The 17,991-nt window shown below is 53.7% G+C and overlaps 4 protein-coding genes across 4 annotated transcripts; 3 read left to right on the top strand and 1 right to left on the bottom strand.

Annotated features, from left to right (window-relative positions):
• Positions 1 to 723: 723 nt before the first annotated feature.
• MIND_01332100 (uncharacterized protein) lies at positions 724 to 2,690 on the bottom strand (the record flags this gene model as incomplete). Its single annotated transcript, XM_037369769.1, has 7 exons — positions 724 to 768; positions 822 to 935; positions 988 to 1,125; positions 1,175 to 1,513; positions 1,560 to 1,877; positions 1,941 to 2,120; positions 2,169 to 2,690. 7 exons carry the CDS (start codon positions 2,688 to 2,690, stop codon positions 724 to 726), a joined length of 1,656 nt encoding a protein of 551 aa, XP_037213765.1.
• A 7,814-nt stretch (positions 2,691 to 10,504) lies between these two features.
• MIND_01332000 (uncharacterized protein) lies at positions 10,505 to 11,432 on the top strand (the record flags this gene model as incomplete). Its single annotated transcript, XM_037369768.1, has 2 exons — positions 10,505 to 10,605; positions 10,655 to 11,432. The coding sequence occupies exons 1-2, from the start codon at positions 10,580 to 10,582 to the stop codon at positions 11,430 to 11,432; spliced, it is 804 nt and encodes a 267-aa protein (XP_037213764.1). The 5' UTR covers positions 10,505 to 10,579.
• Positions 11,433 to 15,732: 4,300 nt separating this feature from the next.
• Positions 15,733 to 16,099, top strand: MIND_01331900 (GFA domain-containing protein; the record flags this gene model as incomplete). Its single annotated transcript, XM_037369767.1, has 3 exons — positions 15,733 to 15,827; positions 15,864 to 15,962; positions 16,015 to 16,099. The coding sequence occupies 3 exons, from the start codon at positions 15,733 to 15,735 to the stop codon at positions 16,097 to 16,099; spliced, it is 279 nt and encodes a 92-aa protein (XP_037213763.1).
• Positions 16,100 to 16,404: 305 nt separating this feature from the next.
• MIND_01331800 (uncharacterized protein) lies at positions 16,405 to 16,878 on the top strand (the record flags this gene model as incomplete). Its single annotated transcript, XM_037369766.1, has 2 exons — positions 16,405 to 16,421; positions 16,473 to 16,878. 2 exons carry the CDS (start codon positions 16,405 to 16,407, stop codon positions 16,876 to 16,878), a joined length of 423 nt encoding a protein of 140 aa, XP_037213762.1.
• Between the last annotated feature and the right edge of the window lie 1,113 nt (positions 16,879 to 17,991).

The raw sequence follows: 17,991 nt of genomic DNA, 5'->3' as shown, positions 1-17,991 counted from the left end.
GGGCGCGATCCCCGATCGCACGCCACGCCCGCCTGGCGCCGCCTCAGCGCGCCCGTGTGCGCCAGCCTCGCCGTCGCGGGGCGCGACGGCGCGGATGACTACGCCGCGCTCCCGATGTGGGCGTGCGCGCTGTGCGCCGCGATGTCGCCCCTGCTCGCCCCACGCAGCGCCGTGCATGCGCACATCGCGCACACGTACACCTTCTTTCCCGCGCCCCGCCGATCCGCTGACCCAGTCCACTGTCCAGGCACCCCGCGGCGCCCGCCGGCGCCAGCATCCTCGCATTCGCCCTCCCCGCGCGGGCCCCCCGCCGCCGCGCCGTGCTCCGGCGCTTCCACGGGCCGGACGCCGCGCTCTTCCGGTGCGCGCGGTGCGTGCACGCCCGGAAGCTCCGCCCGTGGCGCGCGGTGGAGGCGCATCTCCGCGACCGACACGGGATCACGACGCCAGAGGCTGGTGATTGGATGGAGGTGGGCATGTGGTGGGGCGAGCAGTGATTGTATTCGTTGTAGTCGTGTCCGCAAAGAGTGCTGGTTCCATGCACAGTAGATGGCGATCATAATGATGGCGGGGGTTTTGCTCCGTGTCGTCGAGCAGAGCAGATCCAGACGACACGCAGCATAGTAAGCAGTTGTCAGGCTCACAGCTCAGTCCTTTCCATCGCGGTATATTCACAAATCAAGAGAAACCAAAGTGCCTACGACTATGACTATGCATGCACGTCTACTGGATCAGCTCGCCCTCCGTCTCGGGCTGCGGCTCGTTGCCCTGCATACATTCGCGTCAGCGGCGGGGTCGGAAACAGTCAAAGCGGGACTTACAGCAGGGGCGGGCGCGGCGGCGGCGGCGGGGTTCTCGGCGGCGGCGGCGGCGGGTGGTGGGGTAGCACCCTCAGCGCCAGCGGCTGCGGGGTTGGCGGCTTCTCCGGCGGCGCCCTGGGGATGTGTCAGCGAGGAGGGAGGAAGGGGAAGGGGAAACGGGACGAACAGCAGCGCCAGCGGCTCCGGCTCCAGCAGCGTTGTTGGCGGCACCTTCAGCACCGGCGGCGGCACCTTCAGCACCAGCGGCGGCACCTTCAGCGCCCGCAGCTCCGGCACCAGCAGCGTTGTTAGCAGCACCCTCGGCCTGCGTCGTCATCAGCAACGCTGTCCAGAAAGAGAATAAGAACACGTACACCAGCGGCAGCACCAGCGTTGTTGTTGTTGTTGTTGTTCTGGTTCTGGTTCTGGTTGGCGCCCGCAGCGTTGTTGTTGTTCACGGCACCAGCACCAGCGGCGGCGGCAGCGTTCGCGGCGTCAGCGGCTCCGGCGTTGGCGTTGGCGTTACCGGCATTGGCATTGGCATTACCGGCCTGCTTGCGGCCCTTGCCCTTGCCCTTCTTGCCGCCCTTCTTGCCCTTCTTGCCGCCCTTCTTGCCCTTCTTGCCGCCCTTCTTGCCCTTCTTGCCGCTCTTACCCTTCTTGCCGCCTTTGCCCTTGCCCTTGCCGCCCTTGCCCTTGCCCTTCTTTCCGCCCTGGGGTCGTGGTTAGCCGGGAGAGAGAGAGCGGGGAACGACGCACTTTGGCACCCTTGGCAGCAGCGGCGACGCCGTTCCCGGCCTCGGCGGCGCCGGCGTCGGCGCCGGCGGCCTCGACACCGGTAGCGCCAGCCGCAGCGACGGCGCCCTCGGCAGCGCCAGCGGCGGGGGCAGCGCCTTCAGCGGCAGCGGCGCCCTGAGCAGCGGCACCAGCGCCGGCCTCCTCAGCAGCGGGGGCGGCGGCGCCGTTGTTACCGCGCGCGGCTACGGCGGCCTTGCCTTTGCCTTTGCCCTTCTTGGCGCCCTTGCCCTTCTTGCCCTTGCCCTTGCCCTTCTTGGCGGCGGCCTTGCCCTTCTTCGCCTGGGTACGTGTCAGAACAGAGAGAGAGAGAGAGAGGGAGGGAGAGGAGGGGGGGGCACGCACGGCTTTGCCCTTGCCCTTTTTGGCGCCCTTGCCCTTCTTGCCGCCTTTCTTGCCGCCCTTCTTGGCGCCCTTGGCCTGGCGCGCGACGAAGGTCTCGCCGGCCGCGACGCCGGCCGCGGCGACGGGGGCCCGCGCGGCGACGTCGGCGGCGGCGTTGGCGGAGCCGCGGACGGCGAGCTCCTGGGGAGTTATTAGTCAGCGGGGAGCGGGAAGGGGGGCGGGGCGCACGTCGCTGAGCTCGGGGGAGATGTACGCGACGGGCGCGGCGAGGCCCTGCAGCGCGAAGAGCATCGTGCAGATGAATGTTACGGAGACGCGCATGTCGCTCGGCGGGTGGCGAAACGTAGAGGAGAGAAAAAGTGGATGGAGTGAACCAAGGCGCGGCCTCGTTGAGTGGAGAAAGAACGGTGGGGAACGAAAGTGGGTGGCGCAGCCGGTGGACGAGAGAAGCGCGGGTGGGGGGTATTTATGGTGCGTTGCAAACACGGACGGGAGGGCTTCGATCAGGCGTGATGGGCCGCTAGGGGCATAGTGATAAGCGCAGGTGGCGACCGGGTGATTGGCGGTTGCCGTTTTCCCGCGTCGTGTCAGCAGCAGCGGCACGCACCTCTCCCTTCGTCCCCCACGAGCTGTGGGGTGGGCGAGGGGAGTGCGTCGTCTTGTGTCGCTCGCCCGCGCGGTACCGGGTCCGCTGGGGGCGGACGACGGGCGACGGGGAGGACTGATGACATCGATCGCGGGCACGACCATCAGCGGCCCTTTACGTCGTCGCTTCGCTGCCAGGCATTTAATAAATTGCCTCGCAACTCGCAATGTATCCATGGCACGGATGCGCACGCGGCTGCGAAGCAGGCGCATTGAACAAGGGGAAGGATCTATTTTCGTCCAGCTCACCGTCGATGGTGCGTGCCCAACACCCGCCGTTTCAGGTTGCTTGTTCGATGCGGACGCTGGGAAGACACGACTCTGCGTTGCGTTTCAGGAAGCGCACGCCACTGCTTCCTGGGATTTCGCGGTCGTCGCCTGGAAGATGGGTTACTTACGACTGTCGCCACTCCGATCGCGAGTGGCGAAGACAATTCGCGTGCAGATACAGGGCCCCGGGCCCTGGCAGTCGCACTCCGGATTTCCGCGCATCGCCCGCGGAGCCCTCGTCCAGGCGTGAGTCGGGCGAACTCGGGTCGATGTCGTTCTTTTTTTGCCTTCAAGCTCCCCCAGCCCTCAGGAGACGCCCCGGTCTATTTCGTGTACCCGCTGCCCAGGTCACGGTCTCCGCTCGCCACTACTATCTGTTTGCCCTTTCACGAGCCAATGTACTTTCTGTGTCCCCGAAGCACGCGTTTCCCCTCCCCACTTAGAAGAGACCGAAACCTGCCTGGGGCCAGCCTATGAAATCATTGTCTGTTCCTTGTGTCAGGACATCCAATATATTGATTTGCGCCCGTCGAGTGTGACCGTGATCCTGTCAATCACGCCACGTAAGCCGACCTTCCTTCTCAGAAACCACCATGTCGCAGTCGCAGTCGGTTCCGCCCGAAATGTGGCTCGAAGTCTTCGTCGACTCTTCGAACTTGCTGCCCTGGCGCGGCCTCTGCGTTTTGCTGCCTTCCGCTTTGCGCCGTACGGCTTCTTGTTGCCCAACGAGCTGCCGCCCGGTGTGAACACGGAATCCGACGAGTATAACCGGCTTAGGAGTCAAAAACAAGCGGAGAACCTCGCGTGTCTCGACTTCTGGACCTCTGACGACATCGCGCCGTTCGCCATGCGTGTGTGCCGCATTGAGCCCTGGAGTGCAAAGGGCTCGCGGCCGCTCGACGCTGTGGATTCCACCGATGAACAGACGATCTCTTTACTGGTCGACACGCTGTTCTCTTGTCTTGCGCGATTCACGCAGCTCAGCGCGGTTGTACTCGTCAACGCCAGTCTGGCCGGAGACGCGCTGTCAATGATTTTCGGCGTCCCCAGTTTGAAGGAGCTATCTTTATTAGGCTGGAAATCGGATCCATCGCCCCTGGCTATACCACGGACTTTCCCTGTCGCGACGCTGGAGGTGCTGGTGATAGAACGGAACAAGTATATGTCAGGCAACGACTTAAAGCCGTTTTTGCCCTTCCTTAACCGCTCAACGCTCCGCGACGTCACTCTCCAATGCTCATTGATTCCCATTCTTGACTTGGCGGACATGGTGCTACCGTTCTCTGCTGTCACCCGGTTAAACATCTCATCTACTCACCTGGGCCCTTCCCCCGGTCGCGTGCTCACGATGTTCCCCAATGTTGAGGAGCTTAACGTAACCATGGTTGACTCAGACCAAACGGCCGACTTTGTTGTGGGTCTGAGGGACATGGGCCTGCTCACGACACTCTCCACATCCTCTTTTTCCGCTACCCTTGGCGGATCCGCCATGACAAAGTGCAGCACGCGGCCATCAACCTCCCAACGGTCCGGCAGGCAATCACAGAGCGCTACCCCCGCACTCACTACCTTCGGTGTCGACGCCGACACGATTGCGCTGCATTGGCGCTGTCGGGCCTACGATCACCATGTTCTTATTGAGGAGTACAGCAGAGGGTCAGAGCATGGTGGTGAGTCTGTTGACAGTATTGAGCATTTAGCCAGTTGATTGAACAGTCCAATAGAGAGGCACAAGGCCGTCCGGGAGAGGGTGCACAATATGTGGAATGAGTCGCAGGCTAGTGACATATACTGCTGCCCATCATGAACTCAAAATGGTCATAAATTAGCATTGTCACAGCGGAACAGTAATAAGCCCAGTCCAGCAAAAGAGAGCTGCCTGCCAGTACAATGTTCATATGATATCATATATATTATTACTCTTATATTAAGCAGATGCTGTGTGAATGTATGCACATGTTTGGCACTGGCCTCAGCAATTCATTTGCTCCTCTTGGGGGTTATTGCTGTTAACACCCAAATTGGTATCAAAAGCTGTAAGATGTGACCAGTCCTAATTGCCATTATATCTAGGGCTATTTACCATGCTGACACCTATAAGTATGTACTAAGTACTCTCAATTTTCCCACAAATTAATAATCAAGTATATAAAGTTTAACAAGAACAAAAATAATAATAATAACCAGAGTTGACACATTCCGTGGAACGTATCTGCCATGTATTGAACATGCATAAACAAGTATTGGGTACTGCAATGAGTACAGTACTGCAGAGCAATGTTGGTGGAGACGTCAAGCAAGTGCTTGGCCATTGTGCTGGTGGTCTGCGCCGGTGAGTTTTCAAGTCAACCGCAAGAAGTGCGGTCCACTGAAATATAAGTCAGATGTGCAAATGGGGCCAGGTTATTCAAAGCATTGCATGTGCAAGTCTCAGGGAGCCCTGACTGACTAACAAGATCTTACTATGACACAACTATGGTGATGGTTGAGGGGAATTCACTGTTCACCTTGAAGGCTGACAACAATGAGCTAGGGCAAGCTAGTGACCATGACCACACACTGAAAGAAGTTGTGCAGAAGGCTATCTTGGAATTGGAGTACGGCGGTTATGATAGTGATGTCATGGATCCACTTTTGTGTGTATTCACAAGCACAACTTGGCAAAGTATCTGGGTGTGGTGTGGCTAGAGCAAAATGGGTATAAGAGCACTGCTAAGAGCACTGCTGCAGAATCATAGGGTCCAACTCTTTCTATTTATAAATATCTACAAATAGTGATAAACATTTTGTTTGTAACAAATGTGGCTATATGCTGGGAGCGCAATCAGTTCCTCCTGCGGCTGCTGACTGAAGATGGGTGATCGTTTGGCCAATCTACACAGTTATCAAAGTTAAGTAATACCATTGATGCACAGTGGTCCAGATACCTCTACCAGCAAGCACACAGAGCTACCTGTGGCCTGCTAACTAGAGTGCACCACCATTGCAGGCCTGGGTCATTGGGGAGCAAAAGCAGTACTTTCCTTTTGAGTTTCTTGCAGGAAGAAAGAACATCTTTGTGCAACAACAAAAGACAGAAAGAAAGAACATCTTTCTGTGCACCTTTCTGCATCATTGAAATGAGTTCTTTGTGTGGCCCAAAAAGGAAGTTTGACATAGGGAATTTCCAGGGAGCTTTCCATTGGCTCAAAAAGGTCACCTTTTTTTAGTAGACAGAAGGACATGCAGAAAGGCCATACTGTAGCAATTTATTCAATTCGGCAGTCACGTGTCACACCGGCCCACCGGCGCCGAAATATTTCGGCGTGTCACGGGCCCACAGCCAGATGCCGAATGTCAAATGCCCATCAAAGCATCAAAAAGATTTTGGCGGCCCTCTGGGCCGCTAAATAGGCCGAAAAAATTTCGGCTGTCACACACATCGACAGGTGGCGCCAAAAATTTGATTTCGGCCGCCAATGTCACACCATTTTGGGGCGCCGAATTGAATAAATTACTACAGTATTTTAGATGACCTTTCATGAGCAGAGAAAGATGACTTTTATTTGCAGCTGAAAGGGATGCAAAAAGTAACTATTTTTGTTTCTGCTTTCATTCAAATGAAATATATTATTTTGTTTATGAGAAAATATAGATCTAAATAGGTAATTTCCATTCACCTTTCTGTTGGAAAGGAAATTTTTGAATTTGCCATGTGTATTTGTGGTGTGGCAACTGATGCTCTGGATGTGAGTTGTTTTACACTCAATGATAGAGTAGTGATTGTCACAGGCTATGTGACCCATGACGGGCCATGAGGACAGGCCTCTGCGCGAACAGGTGTGGGCCTGGTGCCCGACGCCCAGCCAGGTGCTCGGTTCCAGCCAAGCTCTGATGCCTTGAAACGGTTGTCGACTTGGCTCGGATGGCCACAATGGCTGTTGCTGGGGACTCTCCACCCACAACAGCCAAGCCACAGCGATCACATTGATGAGATGGTGGTCTCAGCCTAGGTGCCACGGTCTATGGGCCTGTGAAAAGTGCCTGAGGCCACTTGTGGCCTGGTAGCCAAAATGCGGGTCCCTGCGGCCATCAGCAGGAACGGCCGGTAGCCCGTGACAAACACTATGATGGAGACAACAAAGGGGACATGTATATACACTGCCAAAGTGTCGACAGCTGTCATCCAGCTAGACATTCCAGCTGGTTCCCATATAACCCAACATCTGGTCCAGCTGATTTCCAGCTGAATTCCAGCAGTTCTGCTCAGCTGGAAATTCCAGCTGGAATCCAGGTGATACAATTGTCTACATCCTAGCATTTCTACCATATAGACTTATTTTTTCCCCTTACTCTAGAATCTATGAAGAAATTGAGCAAATTTAATCAATTTTCTTATCAATATACCAACAAAATAGCTAATACATCCAATACATCAACCACAAACACAATACCCATAGAACAAGCTATTCTTTAGGGCCGGCATTCAGCACTGAACTTGAGGTGTCGAATGACTTGTTGTGATCAACAATCGAGCGCCCAACACCACCTGCCAACTAGCATTTGATCCGGTTTCCAATTTGAGTGGTGAAAATTTTCAATCGTCACACTCGACACCCTTTTCCTTCGCCCCCCCTTGTCCCCTTCCCCCTTGTCCCCCATGGTGAGTGCTTTATGTCTTTGGCTCACGCCCTTGCTGATGACCGCACAGCACCACCGCACTGGCAGCTCATTCACAAGATGGCGTGAAATTGCAGGTGAGTCGCTGACACTCAGCTCCCAGCTCCAATTAGTCGACACCTTCCTCAGTGGGCCTCCCTCCCTCCCCTTCTAACTGCTGCTGACAGACGCAGTTAGTTTTTGCCCTCAGTGCCTGTAACCTCACAACGACTGGCCAGTGCTATCCCAGTGGTGAGCTCAATTCTTTGCTGACCGCCCCCTTCTTCTCAACACCTTCTGGGACAGCCCTCCCCTTCTCTTGTCTCGAAGTCTGAAGCGACAGGGCATGTCGTTCCCGCTTGCTACCCGATACAGTGCCCAGGGTGGGCCGAAATTGCCTCGGCCACCCCGGCCCATTTGTCGGCCGAATCGCCCCAAACTCCACCATCCTACACGGCCCCCAGGTGCTTCAAATACCGCGTAAATGTCGACCGACAACCGGCATGTTCCCGCCTGCCGCGCCCTCCCACTTCCGACTGGCCTTTACTTCCCCGACTTACGTTTGCGCGAAATTGACGTGTTTCACGCGAATAGTGCCCCGATCATCTCGGCAGTAAGCTCTGCAACTTTGCTCGCTTGAGGAACTTGCTAACTCACCGCCGCAGCATCAACTCTATTGGCCTCGCGCTCAACTTCGACAACGGGTGTCGATGCTACCTCGTCGGCCAATGTGGACCACAACAGCCATGGCCTCAGCAGCAAGTTAGAGTGCCCATGTACATATGTAGTACCCCCGCAATAATATCTAATTTTTGTTCATTTGCATTCAGCTAATTAAATCAGACCATCAGGTGGCTTGTGTCTATCCTACCAAATATGCTACATGGTGATTTCCTGGATGTCCAGCTGGTTTCCAAACACTCTGGACCCAGAGTGGCTCCATTTGCGACCAAACATGGTAACCATATGGCGCTGATCCGGGAACCAACTGGGCATCAGATGTATCCACTGGGAGTTTTCCGGCTGTGTGACAGCTGGAAACCCGTTAGCGGTGTATCTACTTTCAACAACAATATACCAAATGTGACTATGACTGTGACCAATACCATTTTGGGTTTTGGTGTTGATTTTGGGTTGGGATCATTGTGGAGTGGGTTGTTGTTGTGGGGATGTTTGTCGTACATCAACACCTCCTTTCTCTCCACCCAACCTAACATCTTCATCACTACCACTACCACCACTACCAGCTTGTAAACCATCAATATCATCACTGTCATCAGTAATCCCATTACACTCACACCACTTACCCCTTCTCAACTTGTTTATCATCCTCTTGCTCTTATGGGTTGCAGCATGGATATACTGTAGCATTTTATTCAATTCGGCGCCTGAAATCGGTGTGACATCGGCGCCAAAATGAAAATTTCGGCGTCCGGCAGCTCCAAGTGTGACCGCCAAAAATTTTGGTCACACCAGCCAAAAATGGTACATCAGCCGAGGGAATTCGGCGTCTAGGCTGTCGAGTGTGACCGCCGAAAAAATTTCGGCATTTTATGGCCGGTGTGATGCGTGACCGCTGAATTGAATAAAATGCTACAGTACTTTCCATAGAGCCTAGTGATCGTCACGGGTGCCGTGACACGTGACGGGCCGCGAGGACAGGCTGGTGCGGGTATGGGTGTGGGCCTGGTGCCCTGAACCCGCTGGCCTGCAGCTTGGCCCGCCGGGCCCGGCTGACTGGTTTGCCAGCGGTTGGCGGTCAAGACTGGAGGCTGTCGCGGCCGTTTACAGAACCAAATGTACATCTCGCCAACGTCCAACGTTCCTAGACGCGTTGTTGGGCAAGAACCTGACATTAACACATATTTGGCGGTGCATCCAGACAGATCCGCTTAAGATTCGCCCCTGGTTAGCTGGCATGGGCCTTGGGTAAGTAGGCTACCCTCGACCCGCCAGTGAAAATGTGGGTACCCGTACCCATGGCCACGGGCCTGGGCCGTCAGCGGGACGGGTGCAGGTCACCCCAGATTTACCCACAGGTGGCCTGTGACGAACACTAATAGAGCCTGAACACACAGACCTTGATTTGGGTGTTTTGGTGGTTTGTGGAGTTGTTTCTGAATTCATCTGTACACTCATTTCATGTGTTTTACTGGGCACCAGCGCCAGAGAGCCTAAGCCGGGTCTTACTGTCCCATTTCGATCAAGGATCTGCCACTTTTCCAAAGATTTGGGACTAAAAAATTTTCTTTTGATTTATGGTGATTTTTCACAAGGACTTTTTTTGGCAATGTAACATGCAATGCAGACAGTTCATCGAGGTGTGGAGATAATTAAGGTGCTGGCTGTTGGGTGTAAAGATTCAGATACATCATGTATGGCCAACAGGTCCTGTATTGGATAAGGTATCTGAAACATTGCTGTAGACACTGCTGAATAATCAATAGAAAGTCTGTTTTTGATATCTATACTGCATTGAAGGAAGGCTTTTAGATATCTATATTATGTTGAAGGAAGGCTTTTACCGCTTACTGACAAATAGAAATGAGAAAAGAGAAGTTGTGGTTCTAGTGCCCAGTGCTGTGTTGAACAGCCCACATAGGTGTATCTCATCCCATAGAGGCACTCAAAATCATCTAGGTGTGGAGATGGTAGTACACGTCCTGGATTAAATATGTAGGGTATCTGATGGATTTTGGTGTGTCTCAGACTCTCAGTACAAAAATGCTCAGTGGCAAACAGAAATCTCATATAGCAGGAAAAAAAATTAATTTGGTACATGAATGGTGTCCAAATAAGTATATGGAAAAGAATAAAAAAGTCATCAGTGCCATTTGTGCTGCCACGGCTCAGTGCTGTGTCGACCAGCGATCCCAAGTAGGAGAAGGGCGGGACTGGATGGGTCGGGATGCTGAGCTGAGTGTGATGCATCACTGGCAAACGGCGTCGTCATGGCCCCTGTGTCAGCGCTGACACACGCCGATCACATGGTGACGTGACGGGCAAGAATCGTGCCACATCGCTTCTTTCCTTTTCCCCCCACCCAACGACGCCCGCCCACCCGCCCGCGACGAGCTGCACACACGATGCGCTCCCGGATGACCATCCCGAAGTGCGTGGCCATTTTCCCTTGGTCTCCCCCCGCTGACGCCGTGTCGCAGATTTGCGACCCTGCTGATAACCCTATCTGGCGCTTTGCTGCACTCGTTCCTGGCGCTGAAGCTCGCCGTGTCGTGGCCGGGCGTGGGCTCGCTGGAAGCAGAGACGGAGTACGACAACGCGTGGCGCTCTGACGGGCTGAGGAAGCTGTACCTGCTGCTCACGCTGTACTTTGTCGGCGCGGCCTTCGTGTCGCTCGTCGGGCTACTCGGCGCGGTCCGCGGTCGGCCGACGCACGTGAAGCTGTACCGCGACGCCGCGTCGGCCGACCTCCTCTTCACGCTCTTCATCGCGCTGGTGGCCGGCGTCGCCGGGGCCCGGACCAGCTCGCGGGCCACGTGCGACGCCCCCGAGCTGGCCCCCCTCCTCCCGCTCATCGGCGCCGTCCTCGCGCCGTTCCTCCCCAGCCAGCTCGCCCCCGACGAGGCCTGCGAGCGCTACCTCTCGACGCTCGGCATCGGCGCCGCCAGCGCGCTCCTCGTCCTCGGCGTCGTCCGCGTCCACTTCCTCCTCGCGGTCAACACCCACTACGCCGCCCTCGTCGCCGCGGAGAGCTACCCCGACGCCGCGGCCGACGGCGTACAGCGCATCCGGCTCCTCCCGCTCCCGCGCGGGGTCGCGCCGAGTGATATCGTCTATGCGCCCGTCCACATACCCCCTCACGCGACCGCAGCGGCCGAGACCTGGATCCGGGCGCCCGACGCCGAGGCTGCGCTGGCCGGTGACGATGCGGGGCTCCTCGACGTCAGCGTCGTCCGCACGAAACGCGAGTGGATCTAGGTTATTTTGTATGTATCCCGACCGACTACGTCTCTCCTTCTATCATAGCGACTGTTTGCTGGACGCTTTTTCGTACCGAATGATGAGTTTTTCACGTTGAGTAGAAGAGCCAACAAAAACACAGTGTAGCAGATGCACACGAATGCCCCCAGCCCCGATTGAACGGGCTCTATGGATAACTATCGAGTAAACACAAGGGCGCGCGTGAGGTTCGACGGTACCTTCTCTTGCTCCGAAATTTCTCCAAGGGAAGAACGGGGACCGGTCTACGAGAAAAAGTGTGTTTCGCTGAGATCAAATACACTGGCCCCCGATTGAACGTGCAATTGCAGTGCGACATGTACTGTAAGGAAAGGCGGTGCAGCAGCTTAGTGCTGGCCAATATAGTATAGTATTCGGGGGACATAATATAACTATATAAGTATCATATTCAGAGCGTCAGCCTAATAATATATGTGGTGTACAGTATAAGCATATCCAGCTGCAAGATATGATCATGTTATGAATATATTCAACTAGGTATGATCAAGTATCATATCCTTGGATGTATTTGACATAGTTTCTGCAGGAAAAAACTGAAAGCATAAGAGACATGCTAGACTGTATGGGCAACGTCCCTTCAGGGCTTTCTAACTTCAGCCTTGGACCCGTGAGACTATCAGGGGCATCACTGCTAGCATTGGGATGGCTGGTAGACACTTGATCAAAGGTTTTATACTATGTCAAGGGGTGTGTGCCTGAGCAGATGTCAACAGCAACTCTACGTGGGAGAATATGTGCCCTATGTGACAATCGGTGACCAAATGAATTGAATGTCACTAATTGTCACATAGGGAGGGGGTCAAAACCAAAAATATATTTTTGAAAGTTGCCCAGAATCGTCTGTTTTGCTATGAGGTGGTTTCCTTTTTGGGCTGCTAAGCACTCTCACGGGGGGTCAATGTAGCCGACAGGCGCACATCTGTATGTAGTCGGTCGGTGACTTTCCCAAATCCCCACAGGCAGAACAGGCACCTATAAGTATTATCAAAAAGTGTTTTTCTGCGGAATGGAATATCAATACACTGGCTCCCGATTGAACGGGCTGTTGCAGTGCAACAAGTGCTGTCATGAAAGGTGGTGCAGCAGCTCAGTGCTGGCCAAATAGAATTGTATTAGAGACGTTGCGCCACAGCCATTGAATGGCTCCAATGGCTGCAATTTTTCGCCTTTTTGGAACCAGATTTTGGGGAAGAATACATTACTCTATTATCTAGTCAACCTCAAATTTTGGTCAAGAAATAATCTCTATAAATACTGTAAGTGGCGATTTAATGAGCCATTGGAGCCATTGAATGGCTCCAATGGCCATGGCGCAACGTCTCTATTATTCTGGTGATGTAAGGTATTATAAGTATATCACAGTGCTCAGAGCATCACTGGCAACCCAATGATATACTTGTTGTATAATATAATCATATTCAGCTGCAAAATATGAACATGTTATGAATATATTCAACCATAACCAAGTATACATATCCCTGGATGTATTTGACATACTTACTGCAGGAAAAAACTAAAAGCACAAGATACATGCTTGACTGTGAGGGTAACTTCCCTTCCAGGCTTTTGAACTTCAGCCTTGGACCCATGAGACCATCAGGGGCATCACTGCTAGCATTAGGTTGGCTGGTAGACACTTGATCAAAGGCTTTATACTATGTTCATCCTAAGTGATGACTATTGAACTAATAGGCAATATGTGTTGTAAGTAATCCCCAATCCTAGATATTCAGGTGAATGATTTCTGGCAGTCTCCGGACCCTGTCTGGTGACATGTTAATTAACATGGCCATCAGATTGCTTTTTTCGGAAGACACTTATACATAAAATATTTTTTAGCTGCAGTGCAGCTTCACATTTTTATATGCTGAAAGTGTTCTAAGCCCTAGGTCTAAATCAGACTAAGATCAGCACTATTGGTAGGCCCACTGATGGGAAATAGACATACACCACCAATTGGCCCCTAGCTGGTGTGCAGCCGGCCTTTCCAGCTGGCACTGGCTGACATGACACCTGACAGCAGCCGTCTGCCATGAGAATGCCAGCTGGATGATCCGGAGGCCTGAGAACCTCCTGGAACACCGAGCGCTGGATGTCAATCAGATGATTGACAGTTCCGCGCAGTATCAGCGCTCATATCCTGACCCATTTCGATCAATTCAGTGGGCCTGTGACCTGTGACCGTTTGGCCGAAATGTCCAATTCGGCCGCAGGCTGAATTTCGCGTGACCTATTACCCGATTAGGAAGTTCGGCCCGAAAATTTGAAAATCTTCCCGATTAGGACAGTTTGGGACCAAAAGATTTGGCTGTGACCTGTGACCCGCCGAAATATTTCGGCCAAAAAATCCGATGTGACCGTGACCCGCCTAATTGAATGAAATAGGTCAGTATGGCGTTGCCAGGAACAGCCAGCAAAGCACTTCTCTCTTTTCCCCCCCAAGTCCAAACGCTTTTCAAGCCCTTCTCAAGCCTCAAATGCCTCCAAGCAACCACAAGCACTGTTAATCAAGCACTCTGTCAAGTCCTTGCCTATTCTCAAGTCCTCAAATCACCCCTTCAAGATTTTCAAGCTGTTTTCTGTCCTGTTCCCCCCCCTCTCCCTCCCTTAGCCACTCCCTCCTCCCCTTCCATAGTCCTGCTATTAGTATGATGTATCTCTGGTTTTCTTTTCTATCTGTGAGTGCTGTAAAAATCCGATTTTTTTTTCTATAGTAGGCAATCATTCCCTGATAGCTGGCCGGAACTGGCCCCAAGCTGGGTCCATTTGCGACAAGAGCTGGATTCCAGCTGATGACGTGGTGGCAGGCAGCTGTCACTGATGCCTGCGACACATGTGATCGGCAGCTTCTCAGCAGCTGTCATCCCATTGGTGGTGTATGACTATATTTGAATATTCTGTGACTATAATATAGTATAGTCATAATATAACATAATATATTCCAATATAATCATACACAAGTGGGGTTCCACACCTAGGCCAAATTGAACATTTCAGCCAAATGATGAATGAAATGGGTCAGTGTTAGGGATGCCGCCTGCGCCCGTTGCAATGGCCCGTAATAGCTGGAGGATTACGGCCGTGACGGCCGTTGCTACGGGTCGCCGGGTGATGGGCGATCAACATGGCTTTCGTGCCAATAGTTCTCCATACGGAGTAAGATATTGCCATAAATCCACGGAATGTGAGGTAAAGACAGGTTTTCCACGAATCATTGGGCTCAAATGGTTCGAATGAGCCCGGACTGGGAATGATGGGGCCGCGTGCTGATCTCTGTCGACCATCTTGGAAGGCCAAAGGGCTTGATTGGCGATGCTCCAACCATCACCAAGCTGCCCCAAAACGATGTGTTGAGGCTTAGGCTGCCACTGGCAGCCGCTGAGCTGCCTTGAGGCATTGACCGCTACAAATGACCGTCGGCCGTTACAGCCGTCCCGTAACCGGACCCGTGCCGTCGGAGCTGTGGGAAAGTCCTTCGACGGCTGTTCCTTCGACGGCCGTTGCCGTGGAATGCCCGTTAAATCGACGGCCATTACCGTTACGGTAACGGGCGGCATCCCTAGTCAGTGTTCATATTCTGAACTCAATTATGATTATGAATAGGAATATGATTATAATATGCTCTGGCAGGGAGAATATATTTTATGACTATGAATAATATATTATGAAAATTTTGTATTCATAATCATAATTGGCACTAGTGCTGCCAGGCCAGACAGTGACAATCATAGCCTGTTTTCCCCAACGACGCTCATCGGACTAGGGTGGAGGATTACATTTACATCCTGTTTTCAATACCTGGGGTATTTAAGCACCAGTTTCAAAACAGGGATGCATTAAATTACCTAAACAGGCAATTTTGAGCTCTGAACCTAGTTTTTAGCCTAAAGTTGCTGATATTAACGATTAATAATATTGCATAACCCTCATTAGTACATCCAACTATTTAAATTTGCACATTTAGTTAGTTTTCACCTATCATGGATATATTTTCCCCTTTTGAATGTCTGCACACTGACTTTTCCCACTCCCTTGCTGTTTTAAAACAAGTGTTTTTGCCTGAAGCATTGAATCCCTGTTTCAAAACAGCTGAACAGGGATTCAATCCAGAGTTAAATCCTGCACCATAGGGTCCCATCCATTATCCGACCATTGATTCTCGTAATCGTCTCAGCCAATCCAAGTTTCGTAATAAGAGTTGACATAATCGCCGGATCACATGCTAGCACCGCCTTCTTGCCACATCACACATTGCACGATGCCCGTCCTCCTGAATGGCTCGGGCTACTGCGGCGCGGTGCGCTTCACCGTCGACAGCAACAGCGATGGGCCTACCAAGTGCACTTACCGTCCGTAAGTTGCGCGAGTCGGCGATGGGCAGCTCGGTAGGTGCTCGATCTGCCGCAAGGTTGGCGGCTACGGCGGGTCGGTGACCCTCGGTGGGCACAGCGAAACGCTGAAGATTGGGCAGGGGAAGGCGGACATCCGGTGAGCTTACCAGCTTGCTGTCCGCCGCTAGGCAGAGCTGACGTCACTCCAGGGTGGACAGGGCGGTGATGGACCGCGATACGCTGGAACTTGAAGAGCGCGCCGCGACGTCCGAGCGCGGCTTCTGCGGGAAGTAAGGACGCGAGCATGCTGTGGCTGTGGTCGCCGGATTGGTGTGTGGCCGTCCTTTCACTGTCGGCGCAGCTCATTCACCGGTTTGTGTCCATCGAGCGTATGTGGATGGGCAGGAGAGTTCGGAGAGCTTGCACAAGGAGGGGCTCTGGGTCACTCCACCGCCAAGAAGTTGAAGTAAGTACGTCTTTCATTGAACTAATCTATTAATGATGAAACAGTCAACCCATCCCCAACGGCATAGTTCGCTGAAAGTTCATGGCAATTCGATTCGCAAAATGCCCTTTCTTTGGGTTTGCCAAAATGAACGATGTACAAGAGGTTAAAGTAATTACGCTCATACAAGACGTTATGTCGTGACGCTCATGCGGGGTTTAGGCAAGCCGGACACTCTGCCAGTCGAAGCTATACACATTCCGCGTCAGCCGATAGCGCAAGCAGAGCGACACGACACTCACCCATCTGGCGCAGTGATGCAGCCCGACGTGTCATTGCTCCCCGTCTGGATGTTGCCCGAACAGTTGTCGTTCGCGCCGCCCGACGGGAAGAAGAGGATGCTCTGGATGTTTTCCGCGCCACGGAAGCCATCCCACGAGATGCTTTTCGCGTTGCGGCCCTGGTCGGCGGAGAGGCAGTCGCCGGCCAAGACGCAGGTGTGCGTGCCGAGCAGCTCGCCCGTGCAGCCTGCCCCAAGGTGCCAGTTGACAACTGCGGCTCCGTAGGCGGAGGAGGCGAGGAGGAGCGCGGAGAGAGTGGTGGTGAGAGAGAAATGCATGTTTCGTGATTGGGAAGAGCCACTGGCACCCCGGTTCTGCTATTTAAACTGCTACGGCCCACGGTGAACGACATTGCGCACTTCTCCGGATCGCAAATCGCAGCACTGGGTCGCCAGCAATTGCGACTGCCGTCGCAACATACCGCAACAACTATTGTGCTCAGTTCGCGACGAAGCGGAGCCCGGTAGCAATGATCGGAGGATCTGCTTGTTGCACTGCACTCGCAAGGAACCAGATAATGCCGGCATGGGCACGACGGCGGACTCGGGGTGCGCCGTTTCTCTATGATCTCGGCGACTCGTCTTTCGCGAACACGACGGACTGTGCTAAGTCGGGCAGGAACATCATCATTGATACTTCAACATCATCATTGATACTTCACGCCCCAGCCCCAGGGCTCGAGCGGAGGCGGGCCTGGACAATAATGCGTACAGCGCTTCGTGCGAAAGAATATTGATGCCAAGAACGAAAGCGAAAGGTTAAAAGTCAAAACTGTGGTGAAACTGACGCGCTGTCGTTGATCCGGAGGAGGGCGGACGCAACGCTGCGCGGACCGCGGGTGCTTTTGCTCCATTTTCCGGCGCGCGCATGCCCACTGTGGTGCGCTCCATGACACATCGTCGCCATCACCCAATGAGTTTGGGCGTCCGATCCGATGATGCCGGCATGCGCCCGACGGCGGACGCGGGGCGGAAGCGGTGCCGCTTGATTTGCAAATTCTTGCAAATTGCGCTCTCACCCTCTGATCCGACCATAGCAACAACTACAATGCCCGCCCGAAACGCCCCCCAGCTTGATTCTGCCAAGCCGCGTGAGCTCCTCCGCGACTTTCGGAGAATCGGGCCTCGAGTCCGGCCATCAGTCTAGCGCGGGACAGGCCGTGATCGCATTGACGACTGACGCTGTAAAGGTCGCATTCGCGCACAGTTCTTGCAGCGTCTTGGACACCCCCGACAGGTGCATCAGTTCGAGGGCCGAGGACCTGTGGTGGAAACCATCACTGGGAAGGACGGCGGGGCAGGACAGACGTGCTTTGAGGAGCGATTCCCGAGGCCAGCTCGTGAGGCTGTCTAGGTGAGCGGCAAGGGCAGGGGCAGACTTTGGGGTGAATTTGCGCAGCG

The sequence above is a fragment of the Mycena indigotica genome (genome assembly GCF_014461135.1).
Source record: "Mycena indigotica strain 171206Taipei chromosome Unknown Mind.scaff0015, whole genome shotgun sequence".
In the NCBI taxonomy this organism is placed as follows: Eukaryota; Fungi; Basidiomycota; class Agaricomycetes; order Agaricales; family Mycenaceae; genus Mycena; species Mycena indigotica.
The sequence above is the reverse complement of the archived record's forward strand: the minus strand, read 5'-3'. Positions and strand labels throughout refer to the sequence as shown.